Source organism: Euprymna scolopes, chromosome 9 (assembly GCF_053919585.1).
Source record: "Euprymna scolopes isolate OS-2025 chromosome 9, ASM5391958v1, whole genome shotgun sequence".
Lineage (NCBI taxonomy): Eukaryota > Metazoa > Mollusca > Cephalopoda > Sepiida > Sepiolidae > Euprymna > Euprymna scolopes.
In genome coordinates, this window is record NC_136490.1 from 106,961,793 (window position 1) to 106,984,292 (window position 22,500).

At 33.5% G+C, this 22,500-nt stretch overlaps 1 protein-coding gene across 1 annotated transcript in view; it reads right to left on the minus strand.

The window, feature by feature from the left end:
- Positions 1 to 5,286: 5,286 nt before the first annotated feature.
- The window catches only part of LOC145284801 (uncharacterized), a 476,363-nt gene continuing 459,149 nt past the window's right edge, over positions 5,287 to 22,500 (minus strand). Inside the window, exon 2 of the mRNA XM_080133766.1 lies at positions 5,287 to 5,968. Coding sequence (XP_079989892.1) covers positions 5,628 to 5,968 — 341 coding nt within the window. The 3' untranslated portion in view covers positions 5,287 to 5,627. The remainder of the gene's footprint in view (positions 5,969 to 22,500) is intronic.

Below are 22,500 nucleotides of genomic sequence, written 5' to 3' on the forward strand. Positions count from 1 at the left end.
CAAGCATGAGCGAGCAGCAACTCAGCGTCACACACTGAGACACCAACGAGCGCAGGTCAATCACCATCAAAACCCGAATCCTTTGTCAAACATAGAACATACACAAATAATATATATGTGAGTGAGAGGTTGCAGTAAAGATGAAAATGTGAACCAACGAAATGTCAGATACGTTTCTACGATTTATCAAGCACCTTCAAATTTGACAAAGTTTCATCAGCTCAAATATGATAACAGTATTCCGTACATGTTCTGATTATAAATTTGTATAGATAGAGAAAAATCTAATAATACTTATTGATTAGTTATGGTTTTACTCTCATTCCGAATCTCTAAATATCTGAAACTATACTTTTACATAGTGTCTCCAAACTTTTGGTCAGGTATGTTCTTTTGGCTAAAGTATAAATGAGCACGTGGTACAATGGGAAAAGAGGTGGCTGGTTAATTTTAATGCATCTAAAACCAAGCTTCTATCTTAACACCATTAATGCTCTGATCCCCGTCTGGCATCAATTGAAATCAATAGCTCTCGTCTTGACAAACTTCTTGGTCTGATCTTTACTCCTGATCTGAAATAGAACACATACATCAAGTCCGTTACCAACCCCGCTGGAAAAATGGTGGGATCCTTCTACCGCTCCCGTAGATAGATTATTCAATTCTCTACCTGTATAAGAGCCAAGTGCGCCCAAGGATGGAATACTGTTGCCACATCTGGACAGTAGCTGGTAGAAAAACATCCTGCATTGTCTGAGTTCAAAATAGACTTTGTAGCCTAGTGAGGGATGCCCTGTTCTTTTCCCTGCGCCATATTTCCCACAAAATAGACGTTGCGAGCTCGTCTCTGCTTTATCTTTATTTTCATGGCAAGTGCTCGTCCGAGATCCAATCTATGATCCCTCCTCGCCAAATTTTCATGAAAAACATTTGTCTAGCTGAAACCACTATAAATAATTTCCCACACTCTTTATCTGTGCCTTAACATAAACGTAGAATCCATGAATAAAGCTTCTTTCTTAAAACTGCACGTCTGTGGAACTCTCTTCCGTTTCCCTGCTTTCCAGCTGACTACAATATTGTCGTCTTATGTTCAACGTAGACAAGTTCTTGGTGAGCCATCCTCTTTAGTAATCCAATTTACCAAATTTCCATACTAACGATCACAACGATGTTGTCCTAGTGACTACTGTACACTCATTAACAATTATCCTCGAGTGGTTTCCGGACCTTGATAAGTGGTGACTCCTATGTAAAAAAAATAATAGCTTAGGAATCTACAGGGAAATATTTATTTAATCTCTACGGTGTGCATGCTCTCGTTCTGTAATCACTGACCAACACAAAACTTTATTAAGTCGCAGTTGTATTTTTAATATCAGACACATTGAAACTGACTCTGCAATATACAGAAAATTTATAACTGAAATTTACTCAATATTTTACCCATTAAGATAAGACTGAGAATTACTTATGACTTCTACTCGGTCTTTTAGGACTAAACGAGAGGATACAGCATTCAGGAATTAATGGAGATTAGCGTCTTTGATGGAAATATTTCTAAGCTCAACAAGTTACACATGAAGAAGATTCCAGTATTCTCAAGAAGATGAAAACAGTAGATCGAATAATGAATACAACATAAATTTTAAATGCTTTTTAAAGACCCCCCCACAAAAAATAACATCGAAATATTAAACATTATTAACTGAGAATTACTTATGACTTCTCCAAAAAAAAAACTAAAACAATCATTATTCTGCTTTACCTCATTTCCCCCCCCTCTCAGGTTTCACCTTTCTGTAATAATCGTTTCTGTAATATTGCATTTCTTAGATACGACAATTTTATGTGTAATCAATGATTTTCTTAATTGAATTTGAATACAAAACCATGAATCAGTTATTCCTCATAGAACTTTTCTTTTTTTTTGTTTCTTTTCATGTAACAATTTATTTTAAAATTTATATAGTTGATTATTTTTTTTAATTTTCAAAAATGTCTTCATGAATTTTTACAAAACGAAACTCACAACCAAATATCCACAATTTAATATAAATTTAAAGACGAAAAATCTGTTTTTACCTGAAATAGTAAACACTATACATACACAAAAAATTATTCTCGTTTCGGTATTATTTTGTTATATGAAACAAAATGTTCCTCAAAAAGTATCATTCTCGTTATTATTAATAAATTGTTCTTTTCTTTTTTCTCTTTACTTTCTGCTTTCATAATAATATTTTAGTGTTTTCTTTTAAAATTAATAATAAAGTTATATTCTTTTATTTAATTGTGGACCCATTTTGACAAATACGTCCATTTCTCGTTTTATCTTTTGGGAGAAAGTGTTTATAAAATCAATTTTAAATTGTTTTTGTTAAGTCTTTTTTTCATCAGTCCATATTTAGAATCGATATTAAAAAAAAATCATACGCAAAATAAAATGAGAGTATATATATATATATATATATATATATATATATATATATATATATATATATATATTTACATGAAAAGTAAGATACGATGATTGAATGTAATTGTAACGTTTTACAGATCGATTGAATGGTGAAATTATGTAATATTGTGAGGAATAATTGTAATATTTCTGTTCTTGTATCTTAATTCACATAAATATTACAGATCTCAAAAATGGCAAGATGTACCTAGAACATAGGAACTGTAGTCGAACCACGTGCTATAAACAGATCAACACAGGAACAATTCGGATTTTGAATAAAGTTTCAATCCACAGATGACAATTCTTAATAGTTCTGTGAAGGTTTACCAATCGTTAGTATTGAAATCTTGATGTTGTTTTAAGGTAGTTGTTAAGGATAAGTTTGGTGTTAAAATAAGGGTTAGATTCAGATCTGTTGCTTTGTTTTTAAGTCTATCTGGCTTTCTCTTTTCAGATCTGGGGTTTCTCCTCAGAACTGTATTTATAAGTATAAATTAAATTTAACACAAAATTACTATATATGTAGTACAATGGTCACAAAATACAGTAATATTTTTCTCATTTATACAAAGTAAACAATAAAGATACATCTTAAAAATATGTTGTTTTAATTATACACCATATCCTGTATTGAAAACAATAACACTGATGCTAAATAATAATATTGCTTCAATAATGATCAAAATATAATATCTATATAACAATTAATGATCGGCTGTCTTTTAAGTATTTTAGCGTAAAATATGCTGAGTTTTTTTTTTATTAAAATTATAACAGCTTGAAATCATGCTAAAATTAGGATTTTACTGATATATTATTTAACAAAACATTGCTTAATGCAATACCTGGTATTTCACGTTTTTTCTAAGATATATATCCAACATTCAATTTATCCTCAGTAAAATCGAAATAGCATTAAAGCTGGCATATCAACCTGTGCATTATACTTTCGTATCGAGCTATTTGCACTATAACTTCACTGAATTCCATGTCAGGAAAGATTACATTGGACAGAAAATAGTACTAAAATGTAAACGTTTTCCTTTATGACTAAAATTTATTTTTTTTTAAATAAATAACTAATATTTTTTTATTGAAAAAGTAAGATTGTATTTCTTTAATCATATTTGTTAAAAAAAAACTATATATATGTGTATATACATATGTACGAACTATATATATATATATATATATATATATATATATATATATATATATATATATATATATATATATATGTATATTATTTACTTGCACAGTGCTCAAAACGTGTGCATAGCAATGTAATATGGTCTGAAAAGATAATTATGCCAATTAACCAATAGAGAGGATTCCACGTTTTATCCCCATTAGGGATCATCATTTTTTCCTACCGATTCACAATAGGGATAAAACGCAGAAACCTTATTCATTGCTTATTTGTCACAAATAAATATTCATAACTTTCTATATATACAGTGTCGCTGCTGTTTTATGTTTTTAATATTATTATCAAGACGACGTACAAATTGTAGCTTACTTAATTATGGTATAATAATTATACTTTTATTTTTTGATTATCGTTTTCATAATAATTTTGATAAATTTTCTTTAAAATGATGTCAATAAGAATCGTAGAAAAAGTCTATAAAACAGCATTAAAGGGTAACTACGTTTTATTAACTATTAATTTTATGATTAGTCATTACCAGTCAATGTAATAATAAGACCAGCTAATTAACAAAATACATGTTCAGAATTATAATTATTTCGGCAGCATTTCACTAGTCTTCCAAGAAATTATAAATTTAGTTTTATTATTGTTTAGATGCATCCTTTTTATATAACAAAAATAATTAAAATATATTAAAAAAATTAAACTCTTATTCTATATTCTATATCAGTTTTATTGTAAACTTGAATATATAGTTGATATCATTTTCATTCACCTTCACCTTGAAACAAACAGTACGTCCGATTTTTCTTTAAATGGAGGGAATTTTCAGTTAGTATTTACGGATGACAAATTTAATAATGAATTCCATTATTATCGTAATTAATGTTGCATTTCGTAAATGTGAGGATTTCTAAAGTTACTCCATTTATAATCCTTGACTAATTAATTCGCACAGATATATGTACCCAGCATATATATATATATATATATATATATATATATATATATATATATATATATATATATATATATATGCATATACATGTAAACATATATGTATATGCACAATATATTTATATATATACATATATACATATACATGTACATATATATACATATATATATATGCATATGTATATATATATATATTTATGCATTTATATGTATATATATGTACACATGATATTCATATATATTATATATATATATATATATACATGATTTTCAGAATGTGAGGGATTATATATAATACATTCCACAGCCAAACAACACCGCAGCCCACAAGAGCAATGACACTCAACGAACCGGAAGTACAAGACTCTTGTCCGCTTCGTTGACTTTCATGACTCTTGTGGGCATCGATGTTGTTTGACTGTGGAATTATATATATATACATATATATATATATATGTATATATATATGTATATATATATATACGTATATATACAATATATTTGTAATATTGAGGGGAAATTATGAAGTTTAATATTATAGATTGAATGATTTTAAGTTTTGACTTGTTTAATTTTTTTTCAATCTAACGTTAAACCTTAATTTAAAATTTTGTATACCTTCTTTATAGGTTTTTAATTTTTTCTTGTTGAAAATTTGAATTAATTCTCAATAATAAGATTTTTTTCTATTATATATATATATATATATATATATATATATATATATATACATATATATATATGCATATATATATATTGTATGTGTGTGTGTGTGTGTGTGTGTGTCAAATATTTAGTAACTTTATGGAAACAAGACACGATTTTTCAAAATCACCTTTCAAATTTGATAAATTCTCGTTTTGGACATTTTTTTTAAATTCTCGTTTTAAAATTATGTTTTTATTCTCGTTTTGGGTAGTTTTCCTTCTCGTCGTTTTTTTTTTTCAATATGTATAGAGGAAATTGGTTTTAAAATCCATTTTTTTTGTTTGTAAAGTTTTGTTCTTCTATACAATAGTGTTGTTTTCTTGCTTTGTTTTTTTGGGGTTTGTTTTACGTGGTGGCTGGCGGTGAATCCAGCGACGATAATGTGGATGGTGTCTCGAAAGATGCTTTCCTCATATCTAGCTTGACATCTCCGTCCTCTGAGCCACTATCCTGTGAACGGCATGCCCCGTTCATCTCGCGTATTTGCTGCTTCTCCTTTTTTAGCTTCATGCGTCGATTTTGAAACCAGATCTTCACCTGACGTTCGGACAGGTTAAGAGCATGCGCAACTTCAATTCTCCGTTTTCTCGTCAAGTAATTGTTATACTGGAATTCTTTTTCTAACTCCAATGTCTGGAATCGACTGTAAGTCTGACGACCTCGGCGTCGCTGTGAAGAATTCGGCCCTGGAAGAAAAGAAAAAAAAATGCAATTAGAAAATAAATATAACGTTTCCTATAGTAATCAATTAACTGTTAGTAATCATAGGTGATCGTTTTTACAGTTAATCAAAGTACAATCATCTTATGAATGTGTATTCTACGTCTGGAATTAACTAAACATACATAAAATTAAACCATTCAATCCAAAGAACCCGACAAACTCGACAAGCAGTGAAACTATACCCGTATAACGTAGAGGTTTACAAATACTGGAACATTTTGTATTCTATTGTATTTTTTCCACAGACCATTTGTTTGGAATTCTTTTACACGACTATATCACAACACAGAAATTCACATATAATGTGAAATATATCTAGCTGCATGAAACCTCTCTTAAGAGTCTTTCTATTAATATGCTCTTTTATTAAAAAGTCTCATTAAACCTTATTAGAAATATTACTTGTTGTGATGACCAAAAGTAAAATTAATTTATACACGTCATAGTATTTTCTTAGTTCAACTCAAGCAAGGCATGTTGCAACTATGGCCAAAGACTCATTATATGAAAGTACTTCTTTTGAACTCCTAGGCCTAACGTTCATAGAAAATAATAGTTGGAACATTTACATTGAGAGCATTGCCAGGAACGCTGTGAAGAAGGTTGGCTCTCTCTACCGTGCTAGAAAGCTACTAACGCCCGAAATTATACTGTACCTCTATAAGGCAACCATTCTCCAAAGTATGGAGTATTGTTGCCACATTTGGGCTGGTGCATCTGCTGCTAGTCTCCCGCTCCTAGAGAGTCGCCAAACTGATAGGTCCTGAACGGTCACCTAAGCTTCAGTCTCTGTCCTATCGACGAAATGTTGCATCCCTCTGCCTGTTCTACAAGTATTTTAATAGTGAATGCTTCGACGAACTGCAAGCACTTGTACACCTTCGACGTAAATACCCCCACAAACCCGACAAGCAGCTTAATCCCACCTCTACATAATAGAGATCCCTAAATGTAAGAAAACTTTCTACTCCAGTAGTTTCTTCCCAGGAACTGCTAGACTGTAGAATTCCCTTCCCGGTTCCTATTTCCCCAACTGTACTGATATGCAAGTGTAACGTGAACTGACATCTTTCTGCCCAACTCCCTACATAATACACCTGTAGCTTAGGTCCCTGATGGTAGCCCCCTACATCACAGTGGCAATGTGACTTGTTTGGGGTGAAAATTTTATAAAAAGATATGTCTACTAAGAATAAGCAGAGCCTAATCTTAAGTTTACCGAAAGTGAGGAGTTGTCTAATGAGATTTTTGTGCACATTACATTTCAATTTCTGCATGTTGCTACAGCCAGAAAAACCGATAGCAGGAAGGAAATTCTAGCATTTCCAGAAAAGAAGCTATAAGATTAGAATGTTGAACAGCACCAAAGAATTTCCACACAAGAAATGGGGAATATTTAGCTGAGCGTGAGGTTTACACCGAGGACCATCGGACCAGCAAATTCGTTGGAACTCATTCCATCGTAGTACTTATAAAACAGGCACATGGATGCAACATTTCCGCGATAAGAAAGGCGCTAAAACTTGACAAACGTATTCAATTAGAGACATTTATGGGATATAGGATAATTCCAGTGATTGGTGCACCAAGCCAGATAGAACAAAAATACTACATTTATATACCATTTTACAAAAAATAGAAATGGGAAGAAGTAGATTGAAGATATTACAATATCTTCTGTAAGGAAAGTGTGTTACGGTGTAAGAAAACTCATATATGCCTCTGTCCTAATTCTCTACGAGAGATACAGAATACAGGAATATCTGAGAACCTATTTTACGCGATACACGGAACCTACTTTCTTTACTAGAGACTCGCTAATATCTTCAATCTATTTATTCCAATTCATGTTTCCTGTAAATATTAGGTCAATTGGTTTAAATATTTGACTATCGTGTAGGGCAGTATAAGACATGGTGATCGGTGGTTAAAAATTGTTCTTAAAAGGGGGCTCATTACATTTTTGTAAATATTCCCATTCATTTATTTCTCCATTCAACTAGAGTTGATTTCATTGTTTAAGGGTTCGGATATTGCGTCGGCATATGCGCATTCGTTTTATGCACATGTCGACAGTATAGTTTGGTGTCCGCAGAAAATCTATTAATTTCTCCGGGGGATAGCTTATGAAAATCAATAAGAAAACATATAATGAGATTGACAGCTAGAGTACAATTAAACCAATGCCATGTTTTTAGATGTACGCCTATAGAAGACATTCTTTTCTTTTGGCTCGGAAAGATATAATTATATTAAATACTAATAAGTTCAGTAATAACTAGGGCTATGACATGAGTATATTCTTATCATTGTTTTGACTCTCTAGTATATATCCGACACAGTTAGTTACAGTTAATCAATCAAGAACCGCATCGATCTATCTATAAACATATAAGATATTAACTCGAGAGTAGAATAATGAAAATAATATTCTCTTGTCATAGGCCTAGTAGTAACATATGAATCAATTTTATGAACAACCTATCGTACGAGACTTTGACATAACCTTCAGATATATCAAACTCTATCGCTCTGGCTTCACCAGTTTTGTCCATTGTATGGCATAAGCCTTCGGAATTTACTATTCGTACCTTGCTTAAATCAATACTGATGGCTTAACAAACAAGTTTAGTATTAACGATATGGTGTCTATTAGCTTAATTACTTGAAGATTCAAACATGTTAGTAATGAGCGAAAGTAGACCGATCGGGAAATAGTGTTGCGCGTCAGCTTTTTCACAAAAATTCTGGAACACTGATAAGACAGAGGCAGTTTTCAAGCAATCAAGAAAGCTAGATTCAGCAAAGCATTTATTAAAGAATTTATATTAGGGAGAAGTCGGCACGACATTATTATTTTTTCATTACTATGATAGGTATGAGATAAAACCCACGTGCTTTTGAAGTGTAAGTCTTTATTATACGTCGAAATGAGAAGTGATGATGATCAGGTCATCAGTTGTGGTTTCAGACCGCAGTAGGAAATCTGAGAAGGAGAAATTTGTAGAGTCAAACAGTCTGGATAGTAGTTCAGTCTTATTAGTTGCCGAGAAAACGAAAGAATTGTGATTGGATAATGTGGTAGCTGTTCATTGTCCATTACTTATATGTTTTCCAATAAAGACTATCACCAAAGCAATTAACGCTGCTTATACGCTTATGTAACCGTGCTAGGTTTTAAATAGTGTTTTCAAGTTAAATTCAAGTGTCATGATATCTGTTTTTTTCATTTCTTTGTCAGGTAGAAGTACAAAATAGTTACAAAACACCCTCTCCTCCTCATGTTTAAACTGGCGTTCAAAATACTAACGTTGTTATATCAGCACGGTAACATAAGTACAAAAGTACACAATTAAGAACTTTTTTCTTTTAGTGTCTACAAACTATTTTAGTTTTAATTTCAAAATTACTTTTGGGTTCAATTTTATTATGAACAAAAATATATAAATCCCCCCAGCGGATGTTTCTAATATATTTACATGTGGTTTAGCTAAACATAAAAATCTCAATCATGTGCTAATCTCTCTTACAAAATATGAGGACGTATTATCCTTCTCTGTTTGCTTATTTTATGTCATCAGATTTATAGAATTCGAATTTAATAAGAATATAATTCAGATTTAATCAGAATATAAAAACATAATAAGAATATAATTCGAATTTAATAAGAATATAAAAACATATATTTTTTAAATAATCTACACACGTTCTTTATAGAACCTTAATATTATTTAACATATTTTTTTGATATTGGTTTTAATGAAATCCTCGTGTTCTTTCCTGGGTCTTATAACTTTAGAGATAACGAGAAGTCTTTTTTGTTTGTTTGTTTTGAAAGCAAGTTTGGATGATAGTCTCTCGTTGTTTGTTCTCCCAAGCAATAGTGTTACCATTTATATACTTAATAGAAGGTTTCCTTACGTTGATTAGTGTAGTGGAGTCGGGAAAGGTGAAAGTAGGAAAACACGACGACTGGTGAGAATACGAAGAACGTTTATATCCAGAAAAGGGTTAGTGATACAGGAAGCTTAGTAAGCCCGTGGGGACTCGTCTCTGTCCGACATCCGGATAGCTCTCATTGAGCGTTCTATTCTTGCTGCTTATATGGCTAATGGATAAATCCATCTTAGTGATTATAAGGGTGTGTATGTCCCCAAAACAATTGTATTATTATCAGATTTTTTTCAAGGTGAGAATGGAGGATCCTACCGGATGGCAAACGTTCATCTGCTTACTCAGATATTCGAAGCGAGAGATCTTTTTAAGATTCTGACTGTACTTTTAAGTTCAATTGTTTGTATCGCTCTTGCACTTGGTTTACCGGGTATATTTGCCAGGTAGTTTTTGAAATGCTTTTTCCTGAGTTCAGTTGCTCCTGTAATATCTGGAATTATACAGATCTTCTCATAAATCCTGATTTTTTTTCATGTCATACATAAGACGTTGGTATTTCGTTATATTTTCCCTTTCAGCTCTGTTTAAATCAGCATCATTTGGGATACAAACTACTAAAATTGCTTTTTTTATCCTTCTTGTCCCATATTACTATGCCAGTATCCATGATGGGAATCCAAATGTCAAAGCAATTTAGCCACTATCTTCCAAAATAGTAAACAAATTCTAAAAAAATCTGAGCAAATTTAGCTCTATTTAAGATGCGTTAATATGATTCTCTTTCACAATATTAAAATAACTTTATTTGTGTAAGCTGCAGTTCAAGCAATTTTAAAGCTAACTGTATGCCATTAATCGTAGTCAACTACAACAGGGCTCATTAAAAAAAAAAATTGTTATGGAAATCGCTCCAGGTAGGGCAGGAGGTCACTTGATGTTAAGAGCTAAACGTTCCACTGCTATACAATGAGTTTAGCAACGATAATTTCTAGAAGGATTGATTTCAACCCAGAAATCATCATTTCTTCCTTTTTTTTGTTTTGAGAAATATTGCTCATGGAATTCGGGGACGGAATTGCGAAATAAGAGAAGCGAGAGTTACGAGGCTGTCAAAAGTAAACACAAGGTCAATTTTCTATTCTAATTTACTGCACGATTTAAATCATTATTCGTGTGGCCTGTTGACACTATTGAAATGTGTTAAATTCTAATGGTATTAAGTAATATATTCATTCTAAAAATTGAATACATTAACTACATTTACAGGTTACTAAGTACACAAGATTAAGACTTTCTACGTCTATAAAGTTGGAGAAGAATGAACTGGTTTCCCAGGTCAAAAACAGCATATCCTATGTCTTTTCAACTTAACAGGAAATTCAATTTTATTCAGTCGTCAAGCAGAGTAAACGCTAATATATTACTCAATTGTAAACGACACTTGCTCAAGAGTCAATCCAAATTCCAAGCATTGACCCCTGACTGAGGATAGTCAAAGCGTTGTTCGATTAAGCAAATTGATAACACACACACACACACACACACACACACACACACACACACACACACACACACACACACGCACACACACACACACACAAATGCATTTAAATCCTACATATTTCGAAACAATTCAACAGCTTATATGGTAAGAAATATAATATAATTTTAGAAAAAGGCTGAAGTCTTTTTAACAATTGGTTTCAGATTATCATGGGGAAAAAAGAATTAGTAAATTAAATAATTTATTTTCTGTAAAAATAAAAGATCCCTCGAGATACACATAACTAGATCTATCTTATAAAGTTGCTATTTTCTCCCAACTAATTTATGTGTTCCTACTTTGTTTTCACTCCCATTTATAGATCAAACTGATTTTTCGAATTGGTATCGAACACTAAAACCTACTGAAAGGTCTATTTTTAAAGGATGCGATGCTCTTACTAATAGTTTATTTTGTGTCTTTCTTGAATGTTATTTTTCTCCCATCTTACATAATTTTCCACATAATTTTTGTAAATAAATTTTCTATTAACCAATGAGAAATATTTTGCTTGAGTTTAACATAGGGTAAGTGTAGTATTGTGAGGCTTGCTTAAGATAATATATCGGCCATTGGTGAACGAAACAAGCGGTGTACGATTGGATAAACACGTACGTTATTGACAGGCTAGTATAGACAGAGAAAAACAACACTTACCAACACCACACACATTTTTAGCGTACATTGAACAAATCGTCCAAGTTTATTTTGTTGTCAATTAATTTTCAAAGTGTACTATCTCTGTTATCTTTGATCATATAATGATTAATATCTCTACACTGAGCTTAAAGTGTAGTCTTTAGAAAAGCGGAAAATTCTAGAATGTAAATATATTATAATAGGAAGGAAAGTAAACCGGTAAACCAACAAGTTATTTGATGAAGAGATATGTGTAAAGAAGCGGTGCACTCTCTTGGTAACATAACGCATGTGAGTGAGAAAATCAGCAGCAGCCTTTAGATAGCTGATAGCGGAAATATTAGCAGCAGCAACCGTTTTAGCACGTATGCAAATTAAGCAAATGTGCACGGGAAAAAGAAAGAGAGAACGAGAGAAAAAAAGAAAATAGGATAGCACATGGTCGAGAAGAGAAGGAAAAGCGGTACCTGGAAAGATGGGCGTGCAAAGTCAAGAGCAGGAAAGCGCTGGGCAGGCGCCGGCGTCATGTGGCGGAGAGAGAGACTTTGAAAAAGCACAGGTTATATTGCGGAACGTTGTAAAACCGTGTATACGAAAAGACTTTTGAAAATATAATGAAATGCGTTATTGTTGAAGAAACCATGAATAAATGCATAAAAAACTGCGGAGTCGGGTTTTAATTTCTTTCCTATATTATTTCTTTGTTTCGTGTGCGACGGTACAAGACAACGTGTGGGTCCGAGAGGTGTGAACTGTAATGAGACAGTTTAGAAGTAACAGCTATGTTACATGTGTCCATAAATGAACGACGGTATATGAAATATTATAGATGATTAAAAACATGAATATGGCAACAAAATGGTACGAATTTTTACACAGCAGATTTTACGATTAAATTTATTGAACCATTTTGTCTTGATTTCATACTCCTCCCACAAAAAAGCCCATAATTAAATGTTATTGATTACTATGTAGATTATAACAAAAAAAAACATCAGAAATGGCGACGCAACGTAAACTCTATTGACAATTTGAAAACATGCTTGCGATTATATTCCACAGGTAACTTATCAAAACACAATGCGATCTCGGATTTATAGATTAAGACGCTGTTATGTAGTGCAAATAGGACAGTTTACACATTTGCGAATATATTATAATATAAATTTTTGAACTGGTGCTACCAGATGTGGCTGTCTGAAGATATTGGTTTCCTGAGACGAAACGCACCTAACATTGATGCTTTTGTTTTTCTACTTCCTTTTGCAAAACTTAATTATGTTCTGCAAAACCAACAACAAAAACAACTCACCTTTTTCCCCTTTTCTTTCTTTCCATTTCCTCTTTCTCTTCCTATCTCCTCTACTTCCTGGCGGTTTCCTAACTTAAAATATACCAAACATTAAATTGCAATCCTTTTCCCTCTCTCGTTGCAAAACTCATTCATGTTCTGCAGGCGAGGGAACAAAAACGATAAAATCCACTACAAAACAGCCAAATCAAACGACAAACTAGCGATTGAAGATACAAAGAGCTTGAAGAATAAAAACCGACTACAGAACAACTGGGCGCAACATGAATACTATTTTCGTAAAGAACTGGATTCGGCATTTAATAACCCGAAAAGGGTTAATACGCTGTAAAAAAAAATAAAACCAAACACTAAACTTTGAAATGAAAATTATAAAGGTTACATTTTACAAAATATAAATTACCGTTCAACAATTTTCCCTAGTTTTTTAACGACCATTCGTCTTAAATATTTTTTCTCCAAATCCAGAATACCGATCTTGTGATAGCAGTAAACTTCATCAAAAACCGCATTGTCTCTAATTTTAGTCTCGTTTGGAACAAGTATATATAAACTACTGTACTGGAGACTTCATCACGGCGATCGTGTGTCCGAATACACAAGGTTCCAATCCACGAGAGAAAGTACTAGAACCATTGCCACCCTTATAACACCTACATCACGTCTCTTTCTACCGCACCTCGGATATTCAAGGTGCCACGCCTCTAGAAGACATATCTTGTGTTATTGTTCACCTGGCTTCGCTGACTATTTATTCATAGCGGCCACGATGGTGATTATAAAAGAACAACACCTGCGCGCCTTTCGAAATTTATGAGTGTTGCCAGAGCGACCCCTCGCCTTTCCTATCGAGCGCAACGGCGAAATAGAGAAGTGTCCACTTCGTGACAGCATTCTTTCGTTTCTTCACGACGATTTGCTAGATGGCATCTCTCTCGCCACACACAGATATAATATATATATATATATATATATATATATATATATATATATATATATAAATATATATATATATATATATGCGTGTGTGTGTGTGTGTGTGTGTTTAGACGTGTATTTACGAGTGCTTTTATAAATATTGATCGATGTATATATATGTTGATACATGTCCATTTTACTTTATGTGGATATATATATGTATATCTATCTATCTATCTATCTATCTATCTATCTATATATATATATATATATATATATATATATATATATATATAAGAGCAAATAGCTAATAAAACATTTTAAAAACACTTTGAAAAAGAGTTAAAAACATATTTAATCTGAAAAGGAACCACTTAATAGGTGGATAGCCCTTAATCCGCGGGGTTTCCTTTTCAGATTAAATATTTTTTTAACTCTTTTAACTCTTTTTCAAAATGTTTATTATAAGCTCTATCTCCTATTTGGTTTTATCGAGCTTTTACATCTGGTTGAGATTACTTTATAAATATTAAGTCTTTAATATTTATAATATACTTTACTTTTATCATCTTGGATCATTTTTGTAAATTTAATTGTAATTTTTCATATTATATATATATTTATATATATGTATAAAAGTGAGAACGTGTGTGAGGATATTCTCAACCTATATACTCAATGAATTTTCGACTTACAGACTTGAAATTTCTTATATAGGGTATTCATAGAGGTGATAAACCTTTTAGACGGTTTTGTCCGAGTAATGGCTGCTAACGGGTCAACTTTGAAACAGTGGTACGTGGAGGGGGTCATCCGATTTTTATCTGTTTGGCAATTGTTTCATAAATGCGCAAGCGTACATCGATAACATGACAGATCACTTATGTTAAAAGCTAGTAGGTTTGAAAACACATTTTGGTGATCATTTCAAACTTGCCTTATGTTTCCGTACCTTACTCACTGTCTGTAGGTTTTGGTTTCGATCTCAGCTCGAGGATTAACTATGTATAGACGTTAACTGTTAAGAAAAAAGCATACTACTCGCATACACATGTCTCAGTTTCTTTCCGTTTTTTTACACTCCATTTTCAAGGTAAACATTCTTCCAAGACTATATCTATCTATCTATCTATCTATATTTTCTTTTGTGTTTCTTTTTGGTGTATTGATATTCATATTAAAAACCTTCTTTTCTGTTTATTAAAAATTTTTAAAAGAAAATACAATTTTCTTATATATGAGTTGTGGAATTGCAGTCACTAGCAAAATATCTAGCTAATTTGCATATTCTTTTAAACATTCATTTTAATTAATTCCCTATTAGTTGTTGTTGGTTTTCTTATGGGATAATCATCTTTAGTTAACTATTACGTGTAATTATATACATGCAGATATTTTACATGATTTATACTTGCATAATATTTGCGTAAAATCTTTACAGTAAACAAAAAAATTGTTTCCATATATATTTATGTATGCGTATATATTTTTGTTTAATCTATTAATCTATCTATCTATCAATTATATCTATAAAAGTGACCGTGTCTGTGTATCTGTGTAAATTTCCCTACGCAATAACTCTGTCAATTTTTAGTCTACAGACTAGAAATTTGATATACAGGTTACTGAGATTTGGGAAAATGGATGTGATCGGTTTTTGGCCAGAAATTTGGCGGTTAGGGGTCAAAGTTCAACGATTTGGCCTTTACGAACTCTACCAAACTCCTCCGACAAATTTGGGTCTCCGAACTTGAAATTTTAGATATAAACTCCTTGGATATGGATCTAACATAATAACTTGATTTGAGCTCAAAACAATAATTTTTAAGGGGTCATAATAGGGGTCAAAGTTTAAAAAAATTGTCCTCTGCCGTCTCTTCGAAATTACTCAGACAATTTCTGGTCTAAATATTTGAAATTTTACATAAAGGGTATTTAGAGATAGGGCAAACTTTTTCATCAGTTTTGGTCGAAAATTTTTAGTTATCAATATATAAATCTATGTATGTATGTATGTCTGTTTGCATGTCTGCCTTAAACTTTCTATAGAGGCGACGAATTTTACCAAGATCAGTATCGTTTTAGTGTTCCAACTTTCATACGACAAAGACCGAAAAATTGGCTAAAAACATTAATATCTTCCCCTTCAACTAGGCACTTTTCTACGGGGGGGGGCACTTTTTTCGCCGATATTTTTAAAAGTTATCCTCTCCTTTAGATTGCCTAGCCTTAATTTTAAAAAATGTCACTTCCAGTTTAGCGGTGGTCGTAACAGCATAAACGTTAGGTTTTACCCCGTTCTTTTTCTCCTTTGCGGTACGGGTTCGAACATGCCTTCCTACTACCACTTTTTTCTTTTTTGCTCAACATACACATCCAAACACCCGGACAACGCCGTGCGCCCATGCTAGAGTATATATAAAAGTGAAAGTGTCTGCGTGTGCGTCTGTGTATCTGTGTATCTGTGTGCCTGTGTACTTTTCCCTACGCAATAACTCTGTCAATTTTTAGTCTACAGACTCGAAATTTGATATACAGGTTACTGAGATTTGTGAAAATCGATATGATCGGTTTTAGCCAGAAATTTGGCAATTAAGGAGGCAAAGTTCAAGGATTTGACCTTTGAGAACTCTACCAAACTCCTCCAACAATTTTGGGTCTACGCAATTGAAATGTTAGATATAGGTTCCTTGGACATGGATCTAACTTAATAATTTGCGTTGAGACCAAAACAATAAATTTTAAGGGGTCATATTAGGGGTCAAATTAAAAAAAAAATGATAGTTTTTTTTTTTTTGCTCAGCCTACACCTCCAAACGCCCAGACAACGCCGGCACCCATGATAGTCTATATATCTATAAAAGTGAACGTGTCTGAGTGTGTGTCTGTCTGTGTGTCTGTGTACATTTCCCTACGCAATGACTCTGTAAAGTAATACTGGGATTTGAGAAAAACTTTGTGATGTGGTTTCGGCCAGGAATTTTGCTGTTAAAGAGTCACAGTTCAACGATTTGACTCTTGAGAACTCTAGCAAACTCCTCCGACAATTTTCGGTCTGAACACTTCAAGTTTTAGATATAGGTTACTTGGACATGGATCTAACTTAATAACTTGATTTGAGCCCCAAACAATAAATTTTAAGGGCTAATGATAGGGGTCAAACTAGAAAGAAAATTGGCCGTTTTTTTTTGTGCTCGGCATACGCTTCTAAATGCCCGGGCAATGCTGGCCACCCATCCTTGGATATCTATAAAAGTGAACGTGTCTGTGTATCTGTCTGCCGGTGTATCTGTGTGTCTGTCTGTTTACATTTCCCTACGCAATAACTCTGTCAATTCTTAATCTACAGACTCGAAATTTGATATACAGGGTACTGAGATTCGGTCAGAAATTTTTCTGTTAAGATGGCAGAGTTCAACGATTTGACCTTTTAGAACTCTACCAAACTCCTCCGACAATTTTGGGTCTAAACACTTGAAATTTTAGATACTAGTTCCCTGGACATGGATCTAACGTAATAACTTGAGTTGAGTCAAAAACAATAAATATTTAGGGGTCATATTAGTGGTAAAATTTAAAAAAATTGACTTTTTTATTTGCTAAGCATACACCTACAAATATAATGGCAGCACCCATGCTAGTATATATATATATATATATATATATATATATATATATATATATATATATACATATATATATATATATATATATATATACATCTACAAACATACTCTCGGATATGTCCTACACAATGTAGTATGACTATGCAGTTTTTTTAGAAACATACTCAGAGAAAAAAGCTGTTTTACATAACAATGATACTGAAAATATGGAGAAAGTAGTGACCCTGGGTGAAGCCTGTGTATATTATTGTTTATTTGTTTACAAAAGGAATTTTAACCTATATTCCCAGTAACCTATATTTAGAATATGTTAAAAACATGTTTATTAAATTATCTTGTGGTTGCATTCCTCAATTGAATTTTTCTTAACAGAATTGAAAACGCACATTCTTTTCTTGAAACTATTTTATTTCTAAGCTAAACAATGGTTTGTTTTACATTCCATTTTCTAATCCTCTTTCGTAATCTATTTCTAAACCTAATTTACGAGGTTCGAATTTCGTCTATTCTATTTCATTTTCATTTTAACTAAATCTCTCTATTTTTATACTTACATGAAAAGGGGACAGGCCTTATCATGTAACATAATGAGGCAATCTTAACAAAAGCTTTGACAGAAATGGTTTTCCCTAGAAGTGTGATTAGTGTGTAAAAACGAACGTTAATGTGTTAAAATAATAACAAAATTGAACGGTGGTATTAAATAGTATTAAAAGTATGTTCATAACAATTCATGAATCGTTATTTATACTTTGCTTACGATTAATGTACTGTATATAGTATGTATATGATGATTGCGACGTCTTATTAGACGAGTGCCACTCCCTCAGCCATTGAGAGTCCATGCCGAAGATGATTTTCCGTCGTGCCAGCGAAATTCACACGCTCAAGCAGTCATAACACTGACCACCTTCATTGGTTTGAATGAAACCAACAGCAACGGAACATGCATCATCGTGCTCTTTCATGTAATTAACAAAACCTGTCTTTGACAACAGAACCCGATCACACTCAAACAGATCCAAATATCCTCATGATTCGGCGACAAGTTTTGGCGTTTCCTACATATTCGCTTGAGCGTTGCTTGGTCTATCTTGACTGCTTCAAAGTGTTCTGCGTCCCTGTATATCAGTGTTTTCATTGCTTGCGATCATACGCTATGGAATCCCAACTGTCAACAGGAATATGAAAGCTCACCATTGCTATTACGAAAACGTTTTTTGGGCTTGTGCTGGGGCCTGTTGCCAAGAATGAGCTCACCATAAAACAACTGTTTTGGGAGTCGATACTTATCGAGCCAAACAAGATGACCTGCCCAACGCCTCTGGTTCTAAATAGCAATGGTAGCAATACTGGTTGTTTGGGCTTTATTTAAGAAATATGTATCAGGGACAAAGCTATTTTACTTTAAACCAACATGTGTCTAAGGCAGTGCTGATTAAAACTCTCGAGCAGTTCCATATGTGACCGGTACAGCGTCCATGTTTCAGAAGCATAGAGTAGGGATGGTGCTACACATGTTTGATATACTAGAATTTTAGTTGTTTGAGTTAGATAATCGTCAGACCAGACTATCTTGTAGCCTTTCAAAAGTGTCTGATGCCTTGCTGATTCTCTGTCTTATTTCCGCATCAAGAGTGCTATGATTTAATAAAGTACTACTAAGGTAGACAAAATTTTGTTACAACTTCAACGCGTTTTCCATAGACGAAGATATCAGGTTCCACATACAGATAATCAGGAGTGGGAAAGTACATGACTTTAGTTTTCCTAATGCTCACTATAAGTCCGAAGCAGGTATAAGCATTCGTGAAAAGATCCATCACTAATTGCATATCTAGTGGGGAGTGTGTTACCAGGTCAGCATCCTCAGCATAAAATAGCTCTCTAACAAGTCCATCACTAACAAGTGTTTTGGCTTGGTATCTTCTGAGGTGTAACACCTTTCCAGTCGTTCAGAATCTAATATAAACACGAATATCGCAATCGCGGAAACCATACCAGAGCACAGCAGTCAAAAAGAACGAAAACAATGTTGGTGCAGCTATATCACCCTGCTTCACTCCATTATAACGACCACTGAAGTTGACGCGACCATTCGTGCTATGATAAAGTTGCTTGAAGTTTTCTGTAAAAGCAGGTGTACAGCCAAATTTTTCCAGCACTTTCCAGCAGAACTCAGGATTGTGTGTTTCAAACGCCTTGGTTAAGCCCACAAACATCTAGCAAAGAGGCATAGGCTGATCAATACTTTTTTCCAAAAGTTGTCTAGCAGAAAATATCCATGGTTTCGCGTCCACATCTAAAACTAGACTGGTATTCCGGAAGGATACCAGGTTAGATATACTTCTCCAATCGATTTAGCAATAATCTTTTCAACCACAGTCAGCAGCGAGATACCTCGATAATTTCCACAATCAAACCTCGAACCCCGTCCTTTGTACAACATAACCAGGATGGCATCAATTCAGTCTTGAGCAAACGAGTAATCCTGCAATACTGACAGTATAATGAGTGGACCGCACAATGTACACTGACACCACTATATTTCAGCAGGGCAACAGGAATGCCATTCACTCCAGGGGCTTTGTTCAGCTTCAAATTTCGGACAATAGGAACATTGAGGGATACTTTGGATGGGTAGTGAAAATGATCACGAAAGTGTTCATGCTATCAATGCATAATTTCATCTGAGGTTTTAGCAAGTTTCCCTCATCCTTCGCCAAGAATGGTGTAGTTGAAGAGGATTTCGGACCATAGGCCTGACAAAGCAAAGCGTAAAATCTTTGATATCTCTATGATCGTAGGCAGTCTGTACCTCCCTAGAAAGGTCAGACCAACATTGTTTTTTTACATGCCGCACACAACACTGAACCTCACTCCACAAAGAACAGAAGAGGCGAGAGTTGGCCTGTTCAGAGATGAGGAGTTGAGAAGTTTCAAATAAGCTTTCCACTTTCGATCAATTTGAAGGTTAATTTGATTGGAGTTATCAGCAAACTAATCCTGATGTCTCGGAACCTTCAATCCAAGAGCTTCAACAACTTTTTGGTATATTGTCACTGTCACAATCAGAATGTGAGAAATCCACCGGGTTAAAAGCAGATATCAAGGAACTTCCTATGACTGGATCCTTCAATTTGTAGACATCAATACGCTTAGACACTTTGACCTCATTAAAACGGCTTTTCTTGTGAATCGTAATTTTCAATTTAGCTCTGACCATTAAATAATCAGTACCACATTCGTCACCACGCATTACTCTAACTTTACCAAAACTTCCAAGATAACCACGTCTACCCAATATATAATAAAGCAAATGTCTATGTTTAGACTTGGGCTGGAACCATATTTCCTTGTATATCTGATAAAAAAACATATTGGTTATAACAAGATTTAGTTCACTACCGAGATGGAGGACCAGCATACAATTTGAATTGATTCGAACAATGCCACATGAAACTAACAGAGAGCAAGTCTCATTGTCTCATCCAACCCGTGCATTGAAGTCACCAAGATCCACCAAACTCTCCGCACTTGGCAAACCGGTGATAACAGCAGATAAAAGAAACTAATATCGTCTTCAGACGAAGTAAGACGCGCCGCATAGACAGAAGGAACATTCATGTAACGCCCCGCAGCAAGGGTAATTTTCAGTCTCATTGCACGGTCATTTATGCCAACTGGCTGCTCAATCTTGCTTTCTTTGATGCTATATAAAGCCCACACAAGCCTTTTCAGATCTACCAGACCAGAAGATCGTCCAGCCTGACTCATGCCCAACCAGCTGATTCTCACCTGGGAAACGCGTTTCAGAGGGTATATATTATACACACACACACACACACACACACACACGCACACACACACGCACACACACATATATACATATATATATAGTAGAAATGGTAATTAATAAAAACCTTAAGAAAGTGGTCAATACTGTTGTAGAGCAAATATGCGTTTTATTTTTCATTACCGTATTTTTCTGTTTAGTTACATTATTGTTTCAGCTAAGTGACCGTTTTTTGGCCGTAATGTAGCTTACTCAGACTTTTACAGAAATGTTCGTTTATGGTGGCATGAAAGGTTCACTCTTTCATTCCACCATAAACGAACATTTCTGTAAAAGTCTGAGGAAGCTACATTACGGCCAAAAAACGGTCGCGTAGCTGAAACAATAATGTAACTAAACAGAAAAATACGGTAATAAAAAATAAAACGTTTATATATATATTTTTTTTTGATCGATCGGCGTAGAATACCACCCTAGAAAGTACATAATGTTTTTGTGACTGGGTTAGAATCTCCTGGCGTGCAGTAATTCCCACTTCCTACACTGATTATTGCGTAAGCATGAAACACTAGCGCCTGTAAGTATAAACAATTATTGTAAATAATCATTTTTAAAAAAAATCCTCATGAAGAGCCTTTAAGGAAATAATCTGAGCTTTCTTTGAGCAATTAAGAAAAGACGGTCAACCTAAGCGAAAAAATAATATACAGCTCTTGCTGTTAAACATTCTATGACTGTTCATTAGTTCTGCCCGTTGATTAGGCATA